Below are 19643 nucleotides of genomic sequence, written 5' to 3' on the forward strand. Positions count from 1 at the left end.
GGAGGGTAAGCAAGGCTGGATGTAGCTCTCTAGTCAGCAGATGGCAGCACCATTATTCATTTCTGTGATGGAGGAAAAAACCCAGGAACTTTTCCATTATTTTACTCCAAGGAAGGCCTTACCATCAGTAGGACTTTTAGTCCAGATTGTCTGCCATAAGAATTGAGCAGGGTGACCTTCTCTCATGAGCCCCAACCTGAAGAGGCATCCTGATTTGGGGAAATCCTTTTTTGACCTGCTCTTCTGGAACTTCTGGAGTTCATCCTTGACTCTAAGAAAGGATGGCAGTAGACTTGGGGAAAGGCCTTTCTGTGCAAGCTTCTCTCTGTTCTTAGTTGTTGGTGTCCCTGATCCTAGTATTTTTACCATCGGGCAGAGGAAACCAGGCCCCTTGAGACCTCAGGGTCATGACCTTCAGTGGCACCTAGCATCATCCTGTTATGTTCCTGGCAGAGCCCTTGTGGATTGTGAGGGTTCCGTGGGCTTCAGGGAGTGTAGCTGTTCCACCCAGGGGCCACCAGCATGGATACATCCACCTTGCCGTGCTTTGGGCCTCTGCCTCCTGAGGTTTGGTCTGTGGTGGGACCCTGCTTTTCACTCCCACCCTGGGTTTGGCTCCATGACCCCTCTCTTCACAGCTCTTAGATCTCTTGAGTGAGCAGCTTGAAAGCTGTGCTGATGTCACCCTTGCTTTCAGCTGAGCTCTCAACGTAGTGAGCGCCCCAAGAGGCAGCCCGCTTCTCCCCTCCCACCGGCATCACCTCTCCCTCAACCACCAGGTCACTCTTGTGGCCTACCTCCAGGAAGAGGATGTTGGAGGGTTTTGCTTTCTCCAGAACCTCCCGATGCCGCTGGGGGACGCTCTCAAATGACGTTCTGTTGGTGATTACCAAGCCGCAAAAGGCCTCCTGCCAAGTTCCTGCAGTAGGAGCGAGTCATTGGCCTCGGCAGCCAGGAAGGAATCCAGAATTAGTTTTGAATCCTCCACTGAGGACAGAAGGGGACGGAAATCAGGGCAGTTTAATGGAAAGAGCTAGGTAGAGTCAGAAGACCTCAGTTCTTGACCAGCTGCGTGACAGGTGAATGGCTTCATCCAGCTAGTCCTCTTGTCCTGTATGTATACTGAGAGGCTTGTTCATTCAGCGAGTATTCATAAGCTCTGCCCCTGCCCATGCCAGGCATGGCCTGCAATGATGAATGAAAACAGGGAGCGACCTGCCACTGAGTGAAAGGAAAACTGCTTCCATGACCAGGGCTGCAAAGAAGAGACTCCCAGGGCTGGGGAGGGCGTCTGAGCTGTAGAGCTGTAATTTGAGGAACCCAGGGGAAGGCGTGGGGATCACTTTCAAGGAGAGAGAGCTGCACATATGCCAGCCCCAATGCCGTGTGATGAGGCAAGATGGGCCAGGTCCTGCAGAGTCTTTCGTAGGCCTCAGCAAAGAGTGGCCTTTACCCAAAAGTAGCAGGAGCCATTGAAGGGTTTTAAGCAGAAGCATGATCGGTCAGGTTGATGTTTGGAAAAGCTCACTCTGGCCAGACAGTGGAGGGGGAAGAGGGCATTTGTGGAAGCAGAGGTTCCTGAGAAGGTTGTTGCCTGGACTGAGGTATTTGTGATGAAATGGAGAGAAGGGGGAAATCCGACAGCTGTTTAAGTGGTTACTGGAGGTGGGGGTACTGGAGAGCGGGTGTCACCTGGTGATTTGTGGGGAGTCTTCTGACTCAGTGCCCGGGGCAGCTCAGCCCCTCGTCCTGGGCACAACGCCCTCTACCTTGCTAAGTAACCAGGCCCACCTGATTCCCAGAGCCCAGCACAGTCTGAGCACATGTAGGACTTAATACATGCTGAGGAGCCCAAGGGGTGGCAGGGCTGGTGAATTCGTGCGCTCCAGTGTTGGGAGGGTCTTGGTAAGAGTGCTTATTAGGTGCCATGTTTTATGCTAAGCACCTTCTGTGGATAAGCTTGTTTTCCCAACAGACCTGAAGAAACAAAGTGTTTGTCAAGCACTTTGTTTGCAATATCTCATTTAATCCCATTTTCCAATGAGGAAACTAAAATTTAGAGTTTAAGTAATTTACTCAAGATCACACAGGTAGGACTTCCCTGGTGGCGCAGTGGTTAAGAATCTGCCTGCCAACCAGGCAGGTGGATTCTTTCCTGTTCGAGCCCTGGTCCGGGAAGATCCCACATGCCGTGGAGCAACTAAGCCCATGCACCACAGCTACTGAGCCCACGTGCCACAACTACTGAAGCCTGCGCACCTAGAGCCCGTGCTCTGCAACAAGAGAAGCCACCGCAATGAGAAGCCCGTGCACTGCAACAAAGAGTAGACCTCACTCACCACAACTAGAGAAAGCCCGCACGCAGCAACGGAGACCCAACGCAGCCAAAAATAAATAAATTAATTAATTTTAAAAAAGAAAAAGTTGCCTTTGTTTAAAAAAAAGTTCACACAGGTAGTAGTGATGGTGCTGAGATTTCAACCAAGTCCCTCTGACTCCAGAACCTGCACTCTTAACTGTGCTCTAAACTATCTCACCAAGTCCTGTGGGGACAGAGGTGGGAGTGACAATGCATGCAAAGGTCCAGAGGTGTAAAGAAGTCACTGCATCACTGTGGCTAAAGCACAAGGTGCCACATGAGAGAATGGCCGGAGATGAGCAGAGTAAGCTTGGGGGTGGACAGCCCTCAGGCCTAGTGATGGGGTCCAGTGCTCATGCTTTGGAGGCCGCCATGTGTGTGTCTTGCGGGGGGAGGTGGTACATAGTGTGGGAGGCCCAGCAGGCTGGCTCTGGGCTTCCCACCTCTCTTCAGCCTCAGCAATCTCTCTTTTAATTGTGGAGGATTTCAGGGCTGTGAGAAAGATCCCATCTGACAAGATTCTGATGCTAAAAGCAGGCATATAAACAAAACGTTTGAAAACCACTGCACAGGTAATGGGGAGCCAGTAAAGTTTTAGACGGAGGATTGACGTGATTATATCTACATGTTAAAAACCTTGCTCTGGCTGCCAGTGGAATTGGAAGCAGGCAGGAGGGGGACCAGCCAAGAAGTTGGCTGCAGTTAATTTGGACTAAAGGTAAAGGAATAAGGCTTGAGGTTTTCCTGAGAAAGAATGAACCAAAAGGCAGGTGTAGGAGGTGGTCACAAAAGCTGGGGTGAGTTTTGAGGACACAGAAGAGGCCATCTGGGATGAGGAAGCCATCCTGGAGAGGGTCCCTCTTGCATGAGGTGAAGCAGGGAGGAGGAGGACAGAGCTGGACTAAGCTCGATTACAGTTCCCTGTAGTTAGGAAAGGCCCCCGAGGTCACCCAGTGTAGCCTCTTATTTTACAGGTAAGGATATCGAGGTCTGGAGAGATCATGTGGCCTGCCCGTGGTCACAGGGTAGGCCAGGACTCAGACCTGTGCTCTTGGTCCAGAGTTCATCTTTGTCATGGCCACCAATGCCCCTTCTCTTCCTGATGGGTGGGCTCTCCCCCTCAGGGGTGGGTGGTGACCTTTCCTGGCCAGCTGGACCCCCAGGCTCTGCCTCCATGAAGGGCACTGAGAAGTCCACCGCCACTGCCTGGGCGACACCCTCGACAAAGATGCCCTCCACGTAGTGTCTCGGCAAGGATGGTTTGTCCACATTTGGGTCTCCTAGGAGGAGGATGTGGAACTGGTACTGCCAGAGAGGATCCATATGGTGCAGGAGACCAGCCAGGAGGAGAAGCGAGCCCAGAACCGAAGCATAAACCACGTGGTCTGGGGCTGGCTCAGACTTGCAGTGAGAGACGTAGAGCCAGAACCCAAAGGCAATCAGGGGCTTTGGGGTCTAGGCTCCCCAGGATATGCCCAGACCCAGGCTTAGTGAAGCCTCCGGGACAGAGTGCCATTTGAAACCACCATGCAGAACTGAGTCCCTTCAAGACAGAAGCAGGACTTCCCCAAAATAGAGGCCCTGGTCCTATACCGATCCTGAGAGGTCCCCAGGTGTAGCTCAAAAGACCGTGGGTGGCAGGCCACAGCCCCCATATGCGAGGATGTCCTTCCTTCTCTCTGCTGGCCTGAGTCCCAGCCCTAGGTCTGTACCTACAGGAGGGAGGGCTGTGCAGTGTGAGGCTTGCCTCTCCCAACACTGGAACTTCCATGGGACGTGTCCCAGCCAGGGGCCCTAGAGAAATCCTCCCACACCTGTCAACCACAGACCAAGCACCAGTTCCCCCTCCAGGGCCAGGATCCTAAGAATAACATTCATAAAGAGAAGGGAGAGTGAAACAAGATTGGCCATTCCTGCTGGTATTTATTGAAGCTGAGTTATGAGTACAAGAAGTTCTTCAAACTACTTTATACTAGTTTTTTTTTTTAATTGGAGTATAATTGCTTTACAATGTTGTGTTAGTTTCTGCTGTACAGTGAAGTGAATCGGCTATATGTATACATATATCTCCTCACTCTTGGACCTCCCTCACCCGCCCATCCCACCCATCTAGGTCATCACAGAGCACCAAGCTGAGTTCCCTGTGCTATACAGCAGGTTCCCACTAGCTAGCTATTTTACACGTGGTAGCATATTTATGTCAAGCCTAATCTCCCAGTTCATCCCACCCTACCCTTCCCCCCACACACCCCACCCCCGGTGGCCACACGTCCGTTCTCTACATCTGCGTTAGTTTCTTTACTCTTGGTTATGTTTTAAATTTTCCCTAATGGTATTAAAAAGCCCTGTGTTCCCCTGCCCAAGGCAGCCTCCCCAAGGGAATCAGCCCTGGCCTTGAAGAGCTACCCTCTAGTGGGGCAAAAAGGTACAACAGTGCCTGAAATCCGCAAAGAGCCAACTCAAGTTAGTGCCCTGAAGGCTCAGAGAAGGAACTGATATGTTAGGCTGGACTAAGCCTTGAAGGGTGAACAGAGTTTTGACAGATATGGAGGAAGGTCATTCCAGGCACGGAAAGGGCACATGAAAGACACAGAGGGGGCTTGTCGGCAGAAGGAACTTAACATTTATTAGGCACTTAACACACGTTGTCATATTTAATCCTCTAACAAACCTGTGAGGTAGGACTCATTCTTATTTTACCATGAAGAGACTGAGGCTCAGAGGCAGAGGATAGATCTGGGTTCCCACCTAGATTGCTTCCGTTCCAGCCTGTGCAGTGTGGGTAGGATGGGTCTTCCCTCTTCCTCCACTAGGTTTCAGTGGCTCCCAGAGCAGGCAAGGTTGTCCGAAAGGGTCCCATGGGTGGCAGACTTTTGGCTCTGTTCCTTCTAAAGGGCAAAGGAGATGGATTCAAGCCTGGGTTGCAAGGTTTTCAGGCTGAGGAAGCAGCCTATGGAAAGCCTTGGAGGCCAGGTAGCCTGACCTTGTCCATGCTGCTATGGTTGGAGGATTTGGCCAGGGTGCTGCCTTGGAGAGCTAGCTTTGCTTGCTCAGAATAACCTGGGGATAGACCTGAAGGGACGATTCTGGAACTCCACTCTTGGTAAGAAAGCAGAGCCCAGCCCATATCTCTGGAAGGGGGTCAGGATCTTTTAAGAGCTTTGTTAGAGTCTGGAATCCTTGTTATTTCCCCAAAGTGTGTACTTTGGTAGTCTCTATTCCCTAAAAGTGATTAATAGTAAAACCCTCAGGGGAAGAGGGGGACTTCCATCTTGTGAATTCCTGTGTGTGACAAGGGTGTGACAAGTACTGCCTTTGATTTGTCATCTAATCCTTTCTAAAACCTTTGAGTTAGGTATTATTATCCCCAACTTACAAATGAGTCCACTGAGGCTTACAGAGATAAAGTGAGTTCCACAGGGTCCCACAACTGTACATAGTAGAGCTGAGATTCAAAACCAGTTTTGACCGCAAAACTTGCCCTGTTTTTGGCAGCTGGGATAATGCGCTGGTTTAGGAGGTGATATTTTTCTGAGTGTTGCAGGCAGATCAGAGAATACAGGGAGAGGGGAAAGTGTTGGGGCCGTCCCTGCAAAGGAAACAGCATGTGCAAAGCCCAGGGCTGCAGGTGGTTGGGAACCTGGGCAAAGTGTGTGGAGATGCTGTAGGACCAGATCAGACTGGACTGGGGGGAAAGGGTTTGGATTTTACCCCGTGGGCATGGGGAGCCAGGGAAGGATTCTAGGAGGGGGGCAGGCAGGTCAAATCTGTATTTTAAAAAGATCCCCTGGGGCAATGTGGATGCTAAATCACACCCTACAGGCCTGAGACCCTCAAGAGGGGTGGCACAATCTACACTAAAGACCGCGGGGCCTGAACCATGACGGTGATGGCAAACTGGGTGCGGGGCCTGCTCCCAGGAGAGAGGGCGCCTGCTTCTGAACAGTGGGCAGCCCTCAGGAGGGCATTTTTTTCTTTTTTCTTTTTTTTTCAGTACGCGGGCCTCTCACTGCTGTGGCCTCTCCCGTTGCGGAGCACAGGCTCCGGACGCGCAGGCTCAGCGGCCATGGCTCACGGGCCCAGCCGCTCCGCGGCATGTGGGATCTTCCCGGACCGGGGCACGAACCCGTGTCCCCTGCATCGGCAGGTGGACTCTCAACCACTGCGCCACCAGGGAAGCCCTTAAAGCATTTTTGAAGGAATGATAAAGTACTCTAAAGCAAATCATTTCCCTCTCTTGGCCCAAGCTTTCTCATCTGCGAAATGAGGATAATCGAGCAGACCTTGCAAGACTGTCAGAAGGATGAGTGATGCTTTAAAAAGAGGAGGCAGACACCGGTTACTGAGTGGGAATCTGAGACTCAAGAAGGTGGAGTAACTGGCCCCGGGTCGCAAAGTGAGTTAAGTGGTTGTGCTCTTTTTGCTGTGGCAACTGCCCATGCCCTGCCCATGCCTGCTGGCACAATGACACCCCCAAGATACCCCCTCTACACCTGCTGAGATCCTTCCTTCCATAAAGCCTTCCTGCATTGCTGCTGGACATTTTGTGCCTAGCAGTTTCTGCTGCAGCTTAAGTTCCCCAGGAGGCAGATTCTGAGCGGGAACTCAGCGTGCAGACTTTTACGAGGGGATTCTTGAGGGGAGGAAGGGAAGAAAGGATTGAGCACGAGAATTTAGCTGTGATGTTGTCGTAACAGTGGCCTCAAATGACCCCATGGAGAGTGATGAAGCTGGGTTTTTCCTTCAGAGTTGTCTAGAGTTGAGACAAGAGGGCCAGGCCTTTAAATAGTGCCTCTGTCCCCCAATAGACCCAATAGATTGACGCTGGATTGTGGGCTGCCCCGGATGGTGGGCAGTTCCCAGAGAGATTAAACTGAGCTCCACCACCAGGCAGCACTCCCAGCAGCTGGGAGGTGCAGTGGGGAGGCGGCTATGGGTTCTTCAGCCCTGAAGGGAGATCTTGGTGGCTAATCACAGTGTCCACCATGTGCCCAACAGATGAGCTGTTCATATTCATCCCTGCCTCTCAGATCCAGATCCAGTCCCTGGCTTTGGAGTAGGGGCACTGGGTAGCAACCTGGGTTTGAGGGCACACTTTCTCATCCAAAGCTGAGGACATAAGGAGGCTCTAAGGCTGGCTCAGCCTGAAATTCCCCGCACCTGTCCTTGCCTGTGCAGCAGCGTCCAAACGCTGAGTGGTTCAGCATCCGAGCCCAGGGACGCTGCCAGAAATGGCCACATCCCGGCCAAGGGGGGAAAGAGCGGTGATGACAGTTCTTGTCATTCGATTCTCATTGTGTGGGAGGCTCTGGCTGAGCGTAGCCCATTCATTATCTCATTCGTGCCCACGACCCCCTGTGAGGTGGGGTCTTCTATGAGTTCCTCTGACCATGGAGGAAACAGGCTCAAGGACAGGAAGCTGCACACCTGGCCTTTTAGATCTTTCTAGTAGAAAGGGGCTGAGCTCTTGAGACCCCCAAATCCAGGAGACAAGACTGTACCAGGATACTGTTTATATTAACTCTCAGGATAGATTCTGCCATATGCCCTCCAGAGAAATACTAACACTCCCCATCTCACCAGCACTTATGAGGTCCACACTGCTTTAACCCTTTCCCTCCCAGAGTCAACACTTGCATGGGCCCGGGTGCTGTGTGCTGCTGGGGGGCCTGGGGATTTGGGTGTTCTGGATGAGCCGGACACCCCCCCAGTCCTCTTCCAGTTTGATGTCCCCCTGCTGCAGGGCCTGCTGGATGGCATCAGTGAGGGTGTTGAAGGCCAGGTCCACGTTGCAGTTATTTTTGGCGGAGGTCTCCACGAAGGCTATGCCCAGGGAAGCAGCCAGCTCCCCTGCCTCCTGGGCCGAGACACAGCGGGTGTTCTGCAGGTCACTCTTGTGGCCAACCAGCAGGAAGATCGCCTTGTCAGGGCCCTGGGTGGCCATGACCTCCTGGTGCCAGTCTTGGATGTGTTCAAAGGACTTCCTGTTTGTCACATCAAAGACCAGCAGGACACCCACCAAATTCCGGTAAAAGGACCTGGTGATGCACCTGACGGCGGGAGGGAGTAAGTTGGGAGAGGCTTATACCTTCAAGACACCCGATGCAGAACCACGCCCTCCATACACTGACTGCCTCATACCCCCAAAGCTCATTTCACACTGCCCTGTGCTTCTCTTTCCCCGTGTCTGTCTCTCCCAAGTGACTGTGTGCTCCCCAGTTAGTCAGCAGTTCGATTCCCATACACTCCTGACCATTCCTCCATTCCTGGAGGAAGCCTCATGTTTTCCTGATCACAGGTCTTTTTTTCCCCACTCTCTGCCTGGCAAACTCCTACACATCCTTCATGGCCAACATGAATCTCTCTTCCTTTCACATCTCCTTTACACCTCCCTCTCTGCCCTCCTGTGGGCTCTCTCGGCACCCAGGTCATTCATGCTTCCAAGTTTCAATATCGAACATCCCTCTAGGGTGGGCGCCAGGTCTTTATTTCTGTTAGTTTGTTTTTTGTTTTTTTTGGTTTGTTTGGCCGCGCCAGGAGTCATGGGGGATCTTAGTTCCCCCACCAGGGATCGAACCCGTGCCCCCTGCGTTGGAAGGCGGATTCTTAACTACTGGACCACCAGGGAAGTCCCAACCTGCTGTTATGTGTAGGATGAAGGACTCAAGAGTGAAGGACCCAGGCCCAGGGCAGAGACCCCCAGATCTCTACTTGGGCCACTGAGGCTGACCCCTCTGAGGGATCCCCATGCCCAGGTGGACCAGGACTGACCCCGCCCCAGCCAGAGGCCCCTCACGCCAGCCCCTTCTCGTCCCTCCCCGCCCCACCTCCCACCCACCGCGCACCTGAAGCGCTCTTGGCCCGCCGTGTCCCAGAGCTGCAGCTTCACGCGCGGCCCGGCCGGCAGCTGCAGAGTGCGGCTGTAGAACTCGACGCCCACCGTGGGCACCGACTCGAGCTCCGGCTCGGGTTCCGGGATCCCGGGCGCGCCCGCCACGTAGCGCCGCAGCAGCGACGTCTTGCCCACGGCCGCGTCCCCCAGCAGCGCGATCCGAAACTGGTAGCGGCAGCCCCCCGCCTCCATGTCGGGCGTCTGGCCTCCCGGGGCCCAGCCACCAACTATGCGGCCCCGCCCCCGCCCAGTCGCAGGGCCCCGCCCCCGCCTCAGGGCGGCCGCTGGGCCACCCAGACCAGGGACTGGAGAACCTGGGGCGTCTTCAGCACCCGGGGGGCGGTGGGGCCGGACCCCGAGGAAACCACCGGGCCCGGTGGAAACACCTGGACAAGTCACTTCCTTGCTCCGAGCCTCAGTTTCCTCCTCTGGAAAATGGAGATGAAAACCCTTACTTCAAGGATGAAGAGATTAACCTAGATAACATGGGGAGAAGGACTAGGGAGGACCGATAACCAAACGTGCACTGGCCACAGCGCCAGAGCGTCCACTGTATTCATCCGTTGGGTGGCTTCTCTCTGCAGCCCCACTCTCTATTAGTCCCCCAGCCAGGCCCCTGCTGCTGCTGGACCCGAAGAAACCCCTGGAGAAAGTTGGTTTATAGGTGCTCTTTCCCCCCCTCCCAGGTGCCCCTTTCCTGGAGCCCCACTGGCCCTGGCCTGGGGCCTCCCGTTCAGTGTTCAGGGTCATTGTTCAACAGCACCCACTGCTTCCTCCCCTCCTGCCTGTGCAGGGCCCCAGGGCCCAGAGAGGGACTTGCACACAGGCAGCAGACAGACCACTGCAATTCCAGTGGGAGTGCAGTTTGCTTGTGGACTGGACAGCTAGCATTAATGAGGTGAGATGGTCAGTTCCTTATGCTCTGGGACAGCAACCCTTTGAGAAGGCCGGAGTGTGCTCATTTTAGAGCTGAGGAGACTGAAGCTCAGATATGTGGCTCGTCTCAGGTCACAGTAGGGCCGGGCCTCACATCCAGATTTGTCTCACTCTTCATGACCCCTTGATGTCACAAAAGGGGACCGCAAAGCAAGTTCCCAAAGGACCAGGGCTGAGTGGTCAGGTCCCACTTGGATTAGGGGCAAGGGTAAAGCAGGTACATCTGCCTTCAAGGTGTACTCCACTCTTTCCAGTCTGGCCTTCTTGACACCCAGGACATAAAGGCTGGAGTTCTGGTTGGTCCCAAACAGCTTGTCTGTTGGTTTAATCCCACTATCCCACTGTGGGTGGATGTTACCAGTTTAACTTGTTGTGGCAAATTGGCAGTGGGAAGCAGTTTTCACTAATGCAAACCATCGTATCATCACATTTCCTCCTTACACAACCTTGTGAGTAGGTGTTAGTCTGTCCAGTGTTGCTGTTGTTGTTGTTTAATATTTATTTATTTATTTGGCTGCATTGGGTCTTCGTTGTGGCACGCGGGCTTCTCTCTAGTTGCAGTGCACCGGCTCTAGAGTGTGCAGGCTTAGTTGCCCGTGGCATGTGGGATCTTAATTCCCCGACCAGGGATTGAACCCATGTCCCCTGCGTTGGAAGGTGGATTCTTAACTACTGGACCACCAGGGAAGTCCCTGCCCAGTGTTCTGCGGCATATGGAATCTTCCCAGACTGGGGCATGAACAAGTGTCCCCTGCATCAGCAGGTGGACTCTCAACCACTGTGCCACCAGGGAAGCCCCCCTGCCCAGTGTTTTTTACAGATGAGAAAACTGAGGCTCAGAGAAGTTAAGTAACCAGCCCAAGATCACTCAGCATGGAAGACAGACTAGCTGCCAAGTCTGTTTCTGGCTGGACAGTTTGGGGACCTGGGAAGGCCCAGGTTTTCTTGTGGCTAACTCTAAACACATCCGTGAGGAGCCATTTTGTTAGGTCTCCTAGTAATCCTGGCTTTTGGTCACCTGCACTAGCCTGAAGGGTCCCAAGTCTCTGCTTGCCTCCACCTCCAGGAGGGGGGGGCATCAGCTAGGGTATGTGTATTGGGGAAGGAACCCGCCCTGCCATCTCCGCCCAAACCAGGAGGGTCTGCCCCACTCCCACCTGCCCCACTGATTCTTCCATCGGGATGTTCTTATCACCTTGCTCTGTTCAGCTGGAAAAACAGTTTTTGCATCAGGGCTGTGCAGATCTTCCCCATTCCACCCCCGCCTTTCTTTACCCACCACTGGGGCTCCAGCCATGCTGAACATGTTGCCTCTTCTCAGCCCTCTGCCAGGAACACTCCCCTTCTGCTCGTCAAAGGGTAACTAGCCCCTACTTCACTGGCCAGTGAGGTCACAGGCCCTTTTGTCCACTGTGATGTCTGTCTCCCTTCTAGGCTCAGGACTCTTGAGGACAAGGACCAGTGGCTGTATCCTCAGTGCTTGGCACAAAGTAGAACTTGGTAAATATTTATGGTTGAATGAATGAATGAATAAAGGTGGATAAATGCTATTTGTTCATTCATTCACTCATTTATTCATTCAAATACCACAACAGAGCTGGACTGAGGGAGCTACGGGGTCAGAGAAGACCTCTTGGAGAAAGTGAAGCTGAAGTTGGGTCTCCAAGAACAAGTGGGAGCCGGGGAGGTCAGGGAGGAAGCACACTCCATGCTGGGGCAGCTGGGCAAAGGCAGAGGCATGAAACAGCTTGAAAGGCAGTTTGAACCCAGACGTCCCAGAAGCCTTTGCAGTCAGCATGTGGGCACAGTGCACTGTCAGCATACGACTCCTTGAACTTCCTCTCCTAGACGTTCCTGCTGTGGGCTGGGGTCATGTGCCTGTCCCTGACTGCACCTGGTGCTGGAATCCAGATATCAGCTGACTTTGCCATGGACTCCCTATGTGACGCAGGGGGCAAGTCATTTCCCTTCTCCAACCCTGCTTCCCCTTCTGTTAAGTGAGGTAAATCATGGCACCCACCTCATAGGGTAGTTCTGGGGTTACTGTGTATCGTAGCAGATGCACATTTGCATTAGACAGATCTTAGTTTTAGTTCCAAATGATGCTTACTAGCTATGTGGCCTTGGCCAAGTTTTATTCATTCATTAATTCATTCACTTAGTAATTATTTCAATACGTGCTGGCCATCTTTTATATACTTGGCACTTATACAGCAGTGGGGAAAAAAACACAATTCCTTTTCTTGGAGAGCTCACTTGTAATGGGGAAGACAGAAAATAAACTCATATAAAATGTGATGACAGGGAGCAATAAGTGTTATAAGTAACAAGCCATAGCTTGAAGGGTGGCAGGGTGCTATATCAAAATAGGGTGGTCTGGGGATTTCCCTGGTGGTCCAGTGGTTAAGACTTTGCCTTCCAATGTAGGGGGCGCAGGTTTGATCCCTGGTTGGGGAGGTAAGATTCCACAGTCCTTGCAGCGAAAAAAAAAAAAACCCAAATCATAAAACAGAAGCAATATTGTAACCAGTTCATTAAAGACTTCAAAAATGGTCCACATTAAAACAAATCTTCAAAAAAAAATAGGGTGGTCCGAGGAGGTGACATTTGAACAGAAAACCAGGGGAAGAGAGGGAGTGAGCAGCGTGGTTGTCTGTGATATACAGGGAGGACAGATCCAGGCAGGAAGAACAGCAAGAGTGAAGGCCCTGAGGTTGGAGCAGGCAAGGGATGCTCCAAGAGCACAGAGGCCAGAGAGAGGGAGCTGAATGAATGGGGAGCAAGTGGTGAGCAATGAGCGCAATCATCTGTGGCTTCAGAGGCCATAATGGGGACTTCAGAGGCCATAATGGGGACTTCAACTTTTATTCCAAATGTGTTAAGAAGTCAGTGATCTGGGGACAGGTGAATTACATGATCTGAATTTTCTCTTGCTTACTTTTTTCTTTTTTTACATCTTTATTATATAATTGATACATAATAAACTGCACAATGGCAGTATTTTATTCTTTATGGCTGAGTAGTATTCCATTGTATATATGGACATCTTTTTTTTTAGTTTTTTAAAAATTAATTAATTAATTTCGGCTGTGTGCAGGTTTTCTCTAGTTGCGGCGAGCTGGGGCTACTCTTCGTTGCGATCATGGCTTATTGTGGTGGCTTCTCTTGTTGTGGAGCACGGGCTCTAGGTGCGTGGGCTTCAGTAGTTGCAGCACATGGGCTCAGAAACTGTGGCTTGAGGGCTCTAGAGTGCAGGCTCAGTAGTTGTGACGCATGGCTTAGTTGCTCCACGGCATGTGGGATCTTCCCAGACCAGGGATCGAACCTGTGTCCCCGGCATTGGCAGGCGGATTCTTAACCACTGTGCCACCAGGGAAGTCCCTGGACCACATCTTCTTTATCCATTCGTCTGTTGATGGACATTTAGCTTGCTTCCATGTCTTGGCTACTGTAAATAGTGCTCCTATGAACATTGGGTGCATGTGTCTTTTCAAATTACAGTTTTCTCTGGATATATGCCCAGGAGTGGGATTGCTGGATCATGTGGCAACTCTAGTTTTTTAAGGAACCTCTATACTTTTTCCATGGTGGCTGCACCAACTTATATTCCCACCAACACTGTAGGAGTTTCCCTTTTCTCCACACCCTCTCTAGCATTTGTTATTTTTAGACTTTTTAATGATGGCCATTCTGATTGGTGTGAGGTGATACCTTATTTTGATTTGCATTTCTCTAATAATCAGTAATGTTGAGCTTATTTTCATGTGCCTATTAGCCATCTGTACAGAAGATTCAATATGGTTAAGATGTCAGTTCTTCCCAAATTAATCTATAGATTCAATGCAATACAAATCAAATCCCAGTAGGCTTTAAAAAAAAATTAAATCAGCTGATACTAAAATTTATATGGAAATGCAAAGGACTGAATAGCTAAAACAATTTTGAAAAAGAAGAACAAAGTAAAAAGCTACAGTAACCAGGAGAATATAGTACTGAATACAGAAACAGGCCTACACATATGGTCAACTGATTTTTAACAAAGATGCCAAAGCAATTAGATGGAAAAAGATGATCTTTTACAAAATTGAAGGTGGAACAATTAGATAGGCAATATGCAATAAATAAAAAACCAAACAAACCTTGATTCCTACCTCACATGATACACATAAATTAACTCAAAATGTATCATAGATCTAAATATAAGAGCTAAATGAGCCTTAGTCTCATTATTTTAGAGACTTACAGTTTCATTTTTTTCCCATTTATTTATTTATTTATGGCTGTGTTGGGTCTTTGTTACTGTGCGCAGGCTTTCTCTAGTTGCCGTGAGCGGGGGCTACTCTTCATTGCAGTGCGCAGGCTTCTCATTTCAGTGGCTTCACTTGTTTCGGAGCTCGGGCTCTAGGCATGCGGGCTTCAGTAGTTGTGGCACGCTGGCTCAGTAGTTGTGGCTCACGGGCTTAGTTGCTCCGCGGCATGTGGGATCCTCCCAAACCAGTGTCCTCTGTATTGGCAGGCGGATTCTTAACCACTGGACCACCAGGAAAGTCCAGAAATAGTCAGACGCATCTTAAAGGTGAACGCAGGATTTGCTGATGCATTGGAAGTGGGATGTTAGAAGAAGAGGGGTCCTGGGTCACCCTAAGGACTTACTGAGATGGGGAAAAGCAGGTCTAGAGGAGGAAAGACTGTGTTCTGAGAAGCCTATTAATAGATAGCCATCCAAGTGTAGATGTCACGGAAGCAGCAGGATATCAAGTCTGGAGCTCAGAAGAAAAGCGGAGCTAAAGAAACACATTTGGAAGTCATCAGAAAGTTTCTTAACCCTCATACAGTCTGTCGCCTTCTCCACAAAATGGGAATAATAGTAACACTTCTTAAAGTGTAAGTAAGGATAAAAACTTTTTCAAGTGTATGTAAGGATGAAAACTGATGAATAGATTAAGCACAGAATAGGTGCTTAATTCTTGACAGTTACTACTGGTTTTTATATTGACGCTTATTCATTCTATGGACAAAACGTGCACATGGCACAGTGATTATGAGTGTGCTGTTTGAGGTGGACTTCCGCATTCCAGTCCTTATCTCGCTTGCTAGCTGTGTGATCCATTCCTCAGTTTCCTTATGTGTGAAAAAGGCATAATTATAATACCCACACACAGGGTTAATGAAAACTAGCTGAGATAATGGAGCACAGTGTACTTAGCAAGCACTCAATAAAATTTTTTATCTATCAGCGGAAGAGATGAGGCTTGAACAAATAATGCATTCATCTCATGAGTACTGTAATCAGTCGCCTCTTACTTTTGGGAAGGAAGCCCTCCCCAAGATCCCTCTCCGAGAAGACCTCACAGAGCTCCTCCCCGAAATCAACTCAGTCGCTGCTCCTCCACGTGCCCACGGCGGTCTGAACGCAGCCCTTTCTCAGCTCACAGGGTTAACGGTTAACTTCCCGATGTTGAAGGTCTTCCCCGGACTGAACTCCAGATGGCACAGCGGTATCTGTGAGCCCAGTCCCCGGTATTGGACATTCACTGAATGCTTAAGGAAGGTGGAGGAACCTCTTCCGGTCCGGAAGGAACCACAAGGTTTCTCCATGTGAGTGAAAAGAGTCTCGCCCCGCACGCGCTTGGGGCTGGGAGCCAGACACGCGGCCCGCGCTGGCGGCGAAAGAACTACAACTCCCAGCAGTCTGCGCGGCGCGCAGCTCCAACTGTCAGGCGCGGCCGCGAGGGGCGGGGCCTATATAAACGCCTTCTCGGCGCGCAGCTACCCTTTTTCCCGGTTATCGCGTCCTTGTTCAGTTGGTTCTTCGGGTTCTCTGCTATGGTCCACGCCCATCCTCCGCCGTACCCGGCCTTAGCCTCGGCGCCACGGGCGCCGCACTCGCCGGAGCTGCTTCCTGAGGCTGCGGGATGTTGAGCGTAGTACGGAGGACCCTGGCCTGCCGACCTGGTCGGATCGAGGTCCGGAAGGCCGCGTTGGCCGCATGCGCAGTGAAAGGAGCCGGACCCTGTGAGGGCCGCGCCCTGCTCCCGCCTCGGCCCGCAGGGCCTTGTGCTCCGGTGTGACGGGTGAGTAACGCGGGCAGGCCGCCGGGTGCACGGCAGTTCTGGGACTGAAGTGCCTTAATTTGGGGGGAGACCACGTGATGGGGTCAGCCAGACCTTGAATATGCCTGTGACAGCTAGCTTCTCGGTGATCTTGGGCAAGTGACTTCCGTGCCTTCATCTAAACTATCTGGCGGCACAGCACGTTAAGGAAGTCACCATGGTGGGTATAAGGACAAGGTTTTCTGGAGGACGGGCTTTAGTCATTCAGATACTATTTTGAATCCCAGCTTTGTCACTTTTTCCATTGATAGACAACTTTCGGCAAGTAACTTGTCTAAGTCTTATAAAAAATGGGGATGATAAAATGGTCCAGTAAAGATAAACGAGACAAAACACTGGCACATAGTAAAACAAAGTGGTGATTGGGACCTATAGGATGTTTGTTCTCTTTTTTTTTAGGCTCCAGAGTGTCCCAGTAGATGAATTGGTGGTAAGTCCTGATGCACAGGATTTAGGTGAGTCTGAGGGCTGCACAGTGTTGGGCCTACCCTGTGATCTGGATTACCCTGTGGCCCTTATCGAAGCTGCAGCTGCTTCCACATAGCTGCTGTGGTCAAAAAGGAGCCCAGAGTGACAGTTTTCCTTGACGGTCGCTGTTCTGTTTGCTGTAACTGATCTGCAACATTTCAGGAAAAGACAGCTCCCATTGTACCTGCCATTTCTCAGGTATAGCCAGAGACCTTTATTAGAGTTGACACATTTCCAGAGGCCAGCAGAAATGTTCCACTGATGAGGTCATGCATACAGAGTTAACAGAATAAGGTTTTTGAGAAGTAGCTTGCAGAGGCCAAGAACCAGCATGGAGGGGTAGATGGGGGTGGGTTAGATATCTGTACTGGGAAAATCCTGTGGCAGGTGGTGCAGATCTTGGTCGTGCTTTGGGTCATTGCCCTGAAAAGCTTATGGCATCAGTACTTAGGACCAAAAACCGTAGTTCTGAAGACCAAATGAAGGGAACAATTAAGATCATTCAGGACAACTGTGTTCTCCTTTTAGCTGTACCAGATTGAAGATTCCAGGATGACTGAAGTTGACCTTTCTGGTGAGTGAAGACTGGGGTAATGACAGTGATGGAACACAGCAGCCTCAGGACCTGGTAGGTTTTCTGTAGAGACGTAATTTGGGAGCTACCTAGTGGATCAGTACAGCATGTTTCCAAGGGCTATGGCTTGTTGTGGCCATGGGATCTCCAACTGCATGCAAGAGCAACTTGGAGAGACTTTGACAGCACAGGTCAGCGTAATACCTGCAGCTGCCACTCGCCTTTCCTATAGTACCTCAGGACCTGGGCTGGAAGCCTTCCACCTGAGTCCATGTGTTTCCATCAAAAAAGTCAACTTCTGTGTTTGGATCAACTTTTTGATTTAGAGCTTCCACACTTTTTTTTCTGCAGGTTGCCCCCAGGTTTTACTGGCAGTGCCTGATACTGAAGTATCTGAAAATACCAGCTTGTTGCTGGAGCCATGCTTTAGAATAAGGTAAAGTTGGATGTTGAAGACAGCCTGACCCTCCGGTTCCCTTTCCCATCAGATCTGAACCTTGGTCTTGGTGGTCGTAAGAGGAGGAATAGTAGTACTGAAGCTGTGCTCATGGTGTCTGCTTATATAGCATGTGGGCTAGTTTCAAACAAGGTTGAATTCTCTTGGAACTTGTTGCGTCTTCCCCTGTAAAATGGGATAATCTTAGGCTTAAAGGGAGGCTGTATGTGAAACTGGGCAGTTGGTATAGTGATTGCTAATATTTCTGTATTTGGGAGGGATTTATCCATAGCTTTCTTGCCTCCTGATCGAGTGTTCTTTATTTTCCCTCCTAAGATGTTACCAGTAAAGCTTTCTTCTGTGATTGTGGATCTACAGAGTTGGGTGAGTTGAATGTCTGCCAGAAGCTTTCTCACAACTTCCTTGCAGCTTCCATTAGTATTTCACTGTTATCACCCTAAGCAGTGTAGCCAGTAGATAATAAGGCTACTCAGGTCTGTGTGTAAAGGTCTTTTTAATATGTCATTTACATCTGGCCTTGTGTGCTGTATTTGTTGGCTCTTCATAACCAGAGGACAAAAAATAAATGTTTACAGTGTGACTTGGTCTGCTAGATTTGCCTATGCTAAATGCCAAGAACACACCTGCAGAGTAGAATGTGGCAGAAGGGACAGCCCTGTGTCTTTACAGGAAGGGCTGACTACTGTGAATGCAATAATGGCTTGAGCTCATGCCCATTGGTTTGGGTAACCTTGGAGTCTTACCCACCCCTCTCCTGGGAGAGTGGTTCTATTCTAGCTCAGGGTATTTTTTCAGGCTGTGACTGGTCCAGGATGAAACCTAATCTGAGTGGACATCTATGGATGATAAATGCGGATATGGGACTGAGACCAGCCTTTAGGAAAACCTGGGTGGCACTGATTAATTGGGGCATTATTAACACACTGGCGTATACTTCTTTTTCAGGAGAGAAACACTACAGGAAGAGGCAAATGGAGACAAGGGGCTCTTTTAAGTGGAAACACCTTTTTTTCTTTCTGATGCTGGTACCTGGCATACAAGTGACCAATAAAAGATTCCTGGATGTATGTTTGTGTCAATTTTCTTTGTCCCTCAAATTGTTGGTTATTCCCGTAAGACCCAGAATGAATTATAGTCTCAATTTCTGAAGAAAAGGTTGATCTCAGAAAGGAACAAAATGATCAGTTCTATAATTGCAATTATATTACTCTTGCTGAGTGAGAATTCACGCTGAGTGCAGGACTGGTACTTAATGACCTTTGAAGGCAGTATACCCCCCCCCCCCCTTTCCTAGCACAAAGCTATAGGTAAGGCTTTTCAGGAGGGTCCTTGTGGTAAGTTAAATGGGATCTCCTTTCTGAATTACCAGTTCCTATATATAAATAGGTTAATATCTACTAACAGGTGGGCTTGGTACAGATGGCACAGGCTTTACCTAAAATAATGCAGGCTTAAGCTGGCCCCAACACCTCTCTCAGTGGGCCACTTCCTCCCCAGTCTGAATAATGAACTCTACCTAGCCACCAGACTGGAAGCAAGTTTGTTGGGGGAAGGGAATACCTGAAAGCAGATAATTGCCCACCATTTGGCACCATCCCTGCAGGCAGTCCATGCACTCTGACCTCAAGAGAACCTTAAGGATTAATGTGCCCGTCACCTTCACCTAAGAAGCTGGTTTTAGTAACTGTTAACTTTGGTGGTTAACCCTTATCTCCAGGAGTGTAGACAACCCTACCTGGATAAATGATTATTGTTCAAAGATAAACTGGAACCTCACTCAACCCTCTTCTAACAACTGGTCCCTTCATTTTCAAACTCAAATGGCTCAAATGAAGGCAGCAGTA

General features: G+C 50.3%; 2 protein-coding genes and 1 long non-coding RNA gene across 3 annotated transcripts; 1 reads left to right on the forward strand and 2 right to left on the reverse strand.

Moving 5' to 3' along the window:
- Window positions 1-641: 641 nt before the first annotated feature.
- On the reverse strand, window positions 642-3682 carry LOC308605473 (ras-related protein Rab-39B-like; the record flags this gene model as incomplete). The annotated part of the gene is made up of 2 exons (XM_081215525.1): window positions 642-919; window positions 3403-3682. 2 exons carry the CDS (start codon window positions 3680-3682, stop codon window positions 642-644), a joined length of 558 nt encoding a protein of 185 aa, XP_081071651.1.
- Window positions 3683-7627: 3945 nt separating this feature from the next.
- LOC308611987 (ras-related protein Rab-42-like) lies at window positions 7628-9443 on the reverse strand (the record flags this gene model as incomplete). The annotated part of the gene is made up of 2 exons (XM_081224184.1): window positions 7628-8409; window positions 9205-9443. The coding sequence occupies 2 exons, from the start codon at window positions 9441-9443 to the stop codon at window positions 7986-7988; spliced, it is 663 nt and encodes a 220-aa protein (XP_081080310.1). The 3' UTR covers window positions 7628-7985.
- Window positions 9444-15859: 6416 nt separating this feature from the next.
- On the forward strand, window positions 15860-18866 carry LOC308613079. Its single transcript, XR_014015215.1, has 6 exons — window positions 15860-16261; window positions 16700-16755; window positions 17297-17396; window positions 17694-17778; window positions 18115-18162; window positions 18745-18866. It is a non-coding gene; the product is annotated as an uncharacterized lncRNA (long non-coding RNA).
- Window positions 18867-19643: the final 777 nt, after the last annotated feature.

The sequence above is a fragment of the Mesoplodon bidens genome, assembly GCF_964165515.1.
Source record: "Mesoplodon bidens genome assembly, chromosome: 2".
In the NCBI taxonomy this organism is placed as follows: Eukaryota; Metazoa; Chordata; class Mammalia; order Artiodactyla; family Ziphiidae; genus Mesoplodon; species Mesoplodon bidens.